The sequence below is a fragment of the Camponotus vicinus genome, unplaced genomic scaffold, assembly GCF_025532165.1.
Source record: "Camponotus vicinus isolate PSW18456_S1 unplaced genomic scaffold, iyCamVici1.0 SCAF_2, whole genome shotgun sequence".
In the NCBI taxonomy this organism is placed as follows: Eukaryota; Metazoa; Arthropoda; class Insecta; order Hymenoptera; family Formicidae; genus Camponotus; species Camponotus vicinus.
Window position 1 is genome coordinate 4,905,777 of NW_028141956.1, and position 7,731 is coordinate 4,913,507.

The following is a 7,731-nucleotide window of genomic DNA, read 5'->3' on the forward strand; positions in this document are numbered from 1 at the left end:
ATGTCAAATATATCTGTATATCTGGTAGAAATATTAAAATAATTAAAATAATGAAGGAAGAGAGGGAGAAATTAGAAGTGCGCTGAAATTTGGTTCTCTGAGTAATTACTTGAATATTTTTACAATTTTTTAACGATTTACTTTACATTAAAGTAAGTATAAACGAAACTTACCGCTATATTCGAAGAATGAAGATAAATTTGCAGACGTAAATTCGATGGTTGACGTTGAAATCATTCACTGATATCAAAATTTATAGACATATCGTTATATAACACATATTAAATATTTATTAGAGTAAAACTATTTATATAATTAGACTGTAACTATTTATATCGTTGCTATTGCGCATGCGAATGATTGTAATGCGCAGTAACAGTCTGCGCAAGTTCTCAGTAGCAGTCGAATGTGATTGGCTATTACTTTTAGACTCGATATTAGTATCACAAGACAGTGGGTCTGTTCTTTTTAGCTGCACTGCTGCACTAGTGCAATAAGTTGGAAAGAGACAAACATACTTTCTTTCACTCTAACTAATTGCACTAGTGTAGCAGTGCAGCTAAAAAGAACAGGCCCAGAGAGAATCAGCAGCTCTTGCACCTTGCACCGATTAAGTTAGGTTATGTTTATTATTGACACGAAGAGAGAGACAGACCTGATATTTTTAAATTGACATGTTGATCCTGTATTTTATGAGCTCACATGTATCTTTATATGAGTTTTAAGAACATTTTCCAGAAAATTATTAAGAATAAAAGTTGTATAGAAGATAATTTAATATAAAATACATACACACGTACATCATGGATGAAATTGATTATAAGTTAAAAACACAAAATCCTACTTTAATATCACATGTAAATATATCAATAATATCCAATATTGATTATATATATTTGTATTTAGTACAACTATGTTATTCAATTGTTTTTCAACAGGCAATATCCAAATTGATTGATGCGATCAAGAAAAAATTAGAGACAGAAGAAAAGGATATTTCCAAAGTAAATAATTTTAATTTTATAATAATTATGTGTAATACAAGTTTTTATTTATGATTTTTAGTTATGTACAATTACTTGTATGATGACTTATTTATTTTATTTATATATATTTCTCTTTTGCAGATAGCAGAATTTAAATTGCTCTCATCTAAATGCAATAGCAATGATTTTATAGTCAGTACATCTGCATGCCAAGCATTGATTGTACTTGTTGAAACTGGATTATGGGATGTCAGATTTGCATTAGCAAACTTCATGGCATGCCTGTCTTCTTCAAAGTATGTATGTACATGTTAAACAAAGCAATTATTAGCTATGTATATATTTATGGATATGTACTTCAAATCATATCATTACATTCATTATGATTAAAATTTGCAGAAATTATCAAGCAATTACTATAGCTGTGAGTCAACTGTTGATATTGGATTGGAAAATGCGGGATGAACATAACGAATATACTCTTCAAGTGCCTACACAACATCCATTTATTACAATCTTGAATCAGGAAAAACTCAGCTGGAGATCTGTGTTGAATCAAATGAAACTCATCATGCATCATTATGATAAACAGTATGTTTTTTTATATTTTATAATTAAAGGAATTAAAGTCTCCATTAAAGTGTCCATTAAAGACTCAGAAAAATACAATTGCAAGAAACACAGTAAATAAAAAAAATGGAATGTTCTTTGTCCATTATATTTTCTGAGAAAAGTAAGTTTTATACATACACTACATTTAAATTTATTTATATTTCAGTGCTATGGAACAAAGCTTAAAGTTATTAAGACCTGTATTCATGTACATATTGTGCAATCCCTCCATGGATTTATGCGAGAGCTGCAAACATGAGGCATGGCAACTTCTAATCAAATCTAGTAACACTTTGGATTTACAAGCAGAAATTTTATTCTGGTTGTGTACAAATCGAGTAGATACTTGCGTCGATGCGAATTGTCGAGTGCTCGAGTTTGCAGAAGTAACGTTGTTGAAAAGAGACAAAGAGTACTGTACAGCTTTGATACCTTTAATCGCGTCCTTGACAATACAGCTTTTGGAATATGGATATGAACCAATGCAAAATTTTTGCACAATATTGGATCTGATCAAACAGTCTAATGATTATATAGGAAATGTCACAATAGCTATGATGGCAGAAATAATCTTGGTATGCCCTGCAGCTTATTTATTCAGCGCTCTTCAAATATGTAAGTATATTAATTAAGACGACATATATAAATATTAATATAAAAATAATAATATAATTTATAATAATAATATAAAATTATCTCTTTAAAAAACTTAAAATTTCACGAGTTTTGATTTTGATCGATTTTAGGTACAGTCATCATGGACAAGATGCCGTGTAACATCATATTATTAAATGCATTAGCTGCATCCTTATTAAAGTGGCTGGCTTATCCCTCACTATTATGTTCTGATGCGTTAGCGGTAGCGAAAGAATTATTAATCAGAATCATGTCACAAACACAAACAGACAATGATAATGTCTCAAACAAAACGCTACTCATGTTCAGTCATAGCAATAGATACATTCAATTTTATATAGAACTCATTCGCAGTCTATATTCTCTGGAAAATGACATTCTATCGTGGTTGGAAAACTTATCACTCGCACCGATCGATCTGAGATACATGTGCAAGCTTATCTTGTGTGGAATTTTTCTTTATAGCAATGAACCTGGCATTGTACAAAAAACCTGCGATATTCTCGTACAAATAGCGCGGGAAATCAACTCCTTCGCGTCACACGTTCTATCTCTGTTGTTGCATAAATTAACTAAGTCTCACGACAGTTATACCTTGAAGCATCTGTTACTAGCCATTCCCGAGTGCGCCATGTCCAAGGAGAATTTGCCAATTATCATTCACACGTTGGACACGATGTTGAACAGCGGCAAACCGTTAAAATATTTCGCAATCCAGCTTTACACGAAGGCGTTAGAGAAGGAACCGCGCTGCTACCGCTTTATATCCGCTGCTCTGATGGATACTATGGAGACCGATTGCAGTTGGCATTCGGACGTGACTTGCGCTCAGGCGATTAAATACATTTGCGAGAACCGACCCGAGCACGGCGAAGAACTTGTACCGTTGCTATCGCAGATTCTGAACCGATGCATCGATTTGAATGGCGGTGCTGCTAATGCACTCGCACTCAACAGCATCTCTGCCCTGTGCAAATCTGCGGTGATAGGTACATTATATTTTTAGACATTGCTCCTTTTTTTATATTGCATTATACTTTTATTACTTCTTTTTTCATATGTTGTATAATTCTTTATAAAATATCAAAATTTTTCAAGATTTTACAAAACAAATTATGATTTTATTTGACAGGCATCTACTCCACCTGGAAAGTATTAGCGCCAAAGATGCGCAAGGAAAAACGTACCGTAGTTCTGGAGAGTCTTTGCGAGCTTTTTGCGGACATTCCTTCGTATCCATTTCGCGCGAGCGACGATTACGATGCATTCATCGTTGATATCGTAACACATTTATGGGACTACGCAATTTGCGAAGACACGAGGATCGCGGAAGCGGCGTTCAAAGCATTGAGATCTTACCATTTGGAACGAGTTCCTTTAAGCGCTTTGCCCTCGGATTTTCGAGCAGATCTCGTAGTATCTCGCGCTTATCCCGAAAAGATGACTGATGAAATTGACAAGCCCGAGGATATGTTGCCATATATACCGGGCACTTGTTGGATTCAGATGTTAAAGAAGGTGAACAAAAACATTTTATCAGTAGCCGGGGATCTTTTAATTTTTTACATCGAGAACGAATTGAGCGGCTTCAGGTCGCGAATATACTCTTGGCCACAAGGAGAACCACACAATTACAAGTATTTGCCGGAAAGGAGCGTGATAAGGGCTATTGGTGAATATCTAAGACGAAGTAATAAAGCGGATCCAAGCAATCAGAGAATTATGGTGGAATGTCTGCGCATATTCGCTTACAAATACAAAAAACCATTACCGAACATAAAATGGGATTTCTTGAATGAAACCATGCAGATATCGGAGGAAGCTAAAGAGTACAGTTTGTCCATCGCGAGTCGTCATTGTCAAATCTCTGTATCAGCGAAATTGCTCATAGAGGGTTTCTTATCGATGTACATATCTGCATCAGAAGCTGGTCGATTGTTGCTAAATGAGAAACATTTAGTGCTTTATTCGAATCTCGACGAGCTGTGTCAAGCCATTCAACCCAATTCCTTGAGACAATTTCTCGAGACTTCTCTCGAGTACATCATTGAAAAAATCTCATTCAATGATGAAAGATCGGTCAATTTGTTCAATCGCGTTGTCTCTTCGTACGCCACTGCATTGAAAAGCAACGTGATACTTATAGGAAATCGCACACTGCTGACCAGTATGTTGGAAGAGATATTACAGAAAGTCGATTTAACATCTAAATATTTCGAGAAATATCTTACAGCCATAATGGAATTATTGGATAAAGATATCGAAAGAATGACATCACCTAGTATCTGGTTTGAAGTGACGCCAAAAAAACTGAAGAATGCCATCACTGTTAGAACTGAAATAGCCTTCAGAGAATTCAATTCTATCACTCTATTCAACTCACCAATCACTTGGCTAAATGAACCTATCAATATGGCTGCATCTAATTCTGAGTAAATATTAACAATTATAATGATTATAAGAAATTTAGTTTTCAGTCAGGGATTGCCCGATAAAAACAATTTTTTTTCTTTTCACAGGATGCAAAAATATTTCTTAGAAAGTATACAAAGAGTGCAAACTAACTTAAGATTATTGAAATCCTGTGATCTTGAATCCCAAAAAGATTGGATTTTAAGTTTTATGAGTCACATTGATGCACTTGTAGTGGAAAAATCACATGATAAAAACAATATAATCTTTTACTGTGATATTTTATTCGTCTCGATCATCTGTTTATCTGGCATGGATTGCCTATTGCCGAAAAAAGAATTATTAATTAGTTTGCAAGATGAGAGGATAAGATTGTTTCCACAGGCCATTTCTGTGCTTATTGACCGGCAAATGTGGAAATCAATATCTTGTCAGGTATGTGTAAATATTTACATAAAATATTTTACATTTAAATTAGAAAAGATTCTTAATATTGTATTATATATTTATCAGCTAAAAAACATTATATTTACATATTACAATCATCGAAACTTTTCGTCGTATGTGAAATGGACAATACACGTATAATACATACAATAATATGTGATATATATGTATAAATTATATCGATAATGTGTTTAGATTATGAAATGGCTAAATCACATGAGGACCAGTTCTGTACCTGATGTGTATATATCTGCGTTTCAAAGCGCATTAATTTTATTAAGGCATGAAGAAGACTATAATTTACAGTGGACAAATTACTTGTCAGTCAAAACTTATATTCCCACATATAATTAAAAAATGTATTTACATAAAATATTTTTATATAGAAAAAGGAAGATTTTATATTGAACTGATTTACTTATTTATATTATTCAGCCTTTTCATTAGTAATAGATCCTATACATAAATAATCTATACATATTCGTGACAATTTTATTTAAATAATCTATACTTTACTGCTAATGAAATAATTACGATAAATTTCAATAGATAAATACATACACTTAGAGATCTTTTTACATCATAGTTAATATTCAATTTGTTAGTTTGTTAAACATTTTTACATTAAACAGTAACATGTAGGAAGATATGCTAATTCAGCATTGCTAAAAGTATATAAATATTCAAAAGAAAAGACAACTTTCTATCTTTTAATTATATTAGACACTTTCTTGAATCTTATTTAAGGATATGTAAATTTATGCATTATATGTATATACATTTTAATGTTTTGTAAATTTTAATATTGAAATCAATGAAGATAATTTAGTAATCACGATTAATGACTACCTAGAATATTCTATTATCGTGAAAATTACATATAATAAGGTAAATGCTTTGAAGAATTTTAATTTGTTAATAATTTTCTAATTTGACTACTTCTATACTGTTTTTATATACATCAGTACCTGTCAAAACATCAATTTTACAAATATCTATAGAAAAAAATGTGAAATCTTTATTTTATATAAGACTGACTGTATAAATTTATATACATAAAAATAGTAAACAAATCAGAAAAAAAGCGTTCGTTGTCTAAAATATATTATTTGACTAATATTCATCTTTAATAGAATGTGAAAACTTTAGATGTCTTACTTAAAATAAAAATGCATTTTAATAATTTCCCTAATTAAATTGGACGCGTTTCATTTGCACATGGTAGAGAGAGTTTCGTACAAATTATTTCAATATCTATCTATAATTTCCTCGTCACATATGTTGTATGTGACGACATTCATAATGCTACACGGACGTTTCACTATTGTCTAATGTCATTACTGTTAAAGTATTAGGTCTCGAGCCAGTTAGAATCTGTTCTTCTGGTGGACGCATTCGCGGTTCCAAAATATTTCTCTTTGTTTCCACGTTCTTTTTGATTGGAGTACGACTAGGACTAGATTTTCTACTGCTTGGATATGATTTCAATAAACGCGCCCTAAATAATTTGAATATAAATACTTTGAATAATATTTAAAATTATATTTTCTTTTCAGTATTGTTTTAAATATATTTAATTGTTCAGAAATTTTTGTTGCAAAGACAAACAATAAATAAACATTCTGAATTGTACTTACGCATCCATTAATTTTAGAAACAAACGAGTGTACACTTGATACTCCTCATCACCGAATTCGGTGGGATCGTGTCTTGCATGTTCATACAAATCACAGAACTGGTGTATTAAACGTTGACCGCTTCCATTCAACGGAGTAGCAAGTGTAGTGAGCAAGTACGCTCTTAGATTCTCTGAGGGATGTCTCTTCAAACAATTGTCATATCTTGTAATCTCTGCCTCTGCAAACACACATGATATGAAATAACATTAACACAATAATGCAATGATAACTTACCTAAGGTTTTAACATCGTCAACTGCTTTCAATCTATAATAATGTGGTGGAGCTTGACCCCCTGGTGTCAAAATATATCTAGGATCACTGATAAGTTGTGGTTCATATTGGATCTTAGGTATCACTTCAATCCTCCTCTCTATTTCCTTTTTCAAGGACTAAAACATTTTATTAAATGTATAATGTAGAATAATAATACAGTGATATTTAATAGCAGGTTAACCTCGAAATAGTACATTAAATTTTATGGAACGCACTTTTTTCACATCGTGTCCTATGGGGATGTGAGGACCTCGACGAGATCTCAGAGCAAATCTCATGATTTGCCGTTTCGCGAAAATAAATAGCAATAATATTGTCAAGACGCCCGCTGCTATAAATATCACTATGGTTATACCAGATAATTCCTCTGTCATTTTTGTACGCCAATTTAGGCGATCTGCCTCTGTCAATAATAATTGTCGACAGGCACTTTATGAGAGAATCATGTATCGCATTGACACAGAGCAATGTTAACTATAACTCGAATTTTCGAATGAAATCTCCAATCAGCTGATCAGCGCACGGAATCACCGATCTCGCGCGCATCTCGCCAGAAGTGCAGACGAAACGTCAGAAATAATAGTCATTTATCGTATATGGAATATGGTACATTTAGTATATATAGTATATTTATTTCCAAATTAGAAAAGTTTGATAAAATATGTTATTTTAATAATTAAAGCA

At 32.4% G+C, this 7,731-nt stretch overlaps 2 protein-coding genes across 4 annotated transcripts; one reads left to right on the forward strand and one right to left on the reverse strand.

The window, feature by feature from the left end:
* The first annotated feature begins 438 nt into the window (after nt 1–438).
* LOC145967219 (focadhesin) lies at nt 439–5,502 on the forward strand. 3 transcript variants are annotated; one of them, XM_083091888.1, is made up of 9 exons: nt 439–857; nt 939–1,004; nt 1,128–1,282; nt 1,386–1,577; nt 1,765–2,213; nt 2,345–3,223; nt 3,367–4,666; nt 4,754–5,081; nt 5,160–5,502. In XM_083091888.1, exons 1-9 carry the CDS (start codon nt 804–806, stop codon nt 5,232–5,234), a joined length of 3,498 nt encoding a protein of 1,165 aa, XP_082948014.1. In that variant the 5' UTR covers nt 439–803; the 3' UTR covers nt 5,235–5,502. The 3 variants fall into 3 exon arrangements, with proteins under 3 accessions (XP_082948014.1, XP_082948013.1, XP_082948015.1); XM_083091887.1 differs by having other exon boundaries at nt 440–857; nt 5,289–5,502; XM_083091889.1 differs by lacking the exons at nt 439–857; nt 939–1,004 and having other exon boundaries at nt 1,160–1,286; nt 5,289–5,502.
* Nucleotides 5,131–7,605, reverse strand: LOC145967224 (lipid transport auxiliary protein 1). The gene is made up of 4 exons (XM_083091897.1): nt 7,263–7,605; nt 7,007–7,163; nt 6,731–6,950; nt 5,131–6,591 (listed from the first exon to the last, which is right to left on the reverse strand). Exons 1-4 carry the CDS (start codon nt 7,419–7,421, stop codon nt 6,399–6,401), a joined length of 729 nt encoding a protein of 242 aa, XP_082948023.1. The 5' UTR covers nt 7,422–7,605; the 3' UTR covers nt 5,131–6,398.
* Nucleotides 7,606–7,731: the final 126 nt, after the last annotated feature.

Excerpts from the sequence above, each read along its gene's own strand:
- LOC145967219 (XM_083091887.1), top strand. The coding sequence starts at position 804 with ATGGATGAAATTGATTATAAGTTAAAAACACAAAATCCTACTTTAATA. Across the intron at positions 858-938 it reads ATCCTACTTTAATATCACAT|GCAATATCCAAATTGATTGA; the intron begins GTAAATATATCA and ends GTTTTTCAACAG. Across the intron at positions 5,082-5,288 it reads GGAAATCAATATCTTGTCAG|ATTATGAAATGGCTAAATCA; the intron begins GTATGTGTAAAT and ends TAATGTGTTTAG.
- LOC145967224 (XM_083091897.1), bottom strand. The coding sequence starts at position 7,421 with ATGACAGAGGAATTATCTGGTATAACCATAGTGATATTTATAGCAGCG. Across the intron at positions 7,164-7,262 it reads TAGGACACGATGTGAAAAAA|TCCTTGAAAAAGGAAATAGA; the intron begins GTGCGTTCCATA and ends AAAATGTTTTAG. Across the intron at positions 6,592-6,730 it reads TTTCTAAAATTAATGGATGC|GGCGCGTTTATTGAAATCAT; the intron begins GTAAGTACAATT and ends CAAATTATTTAG.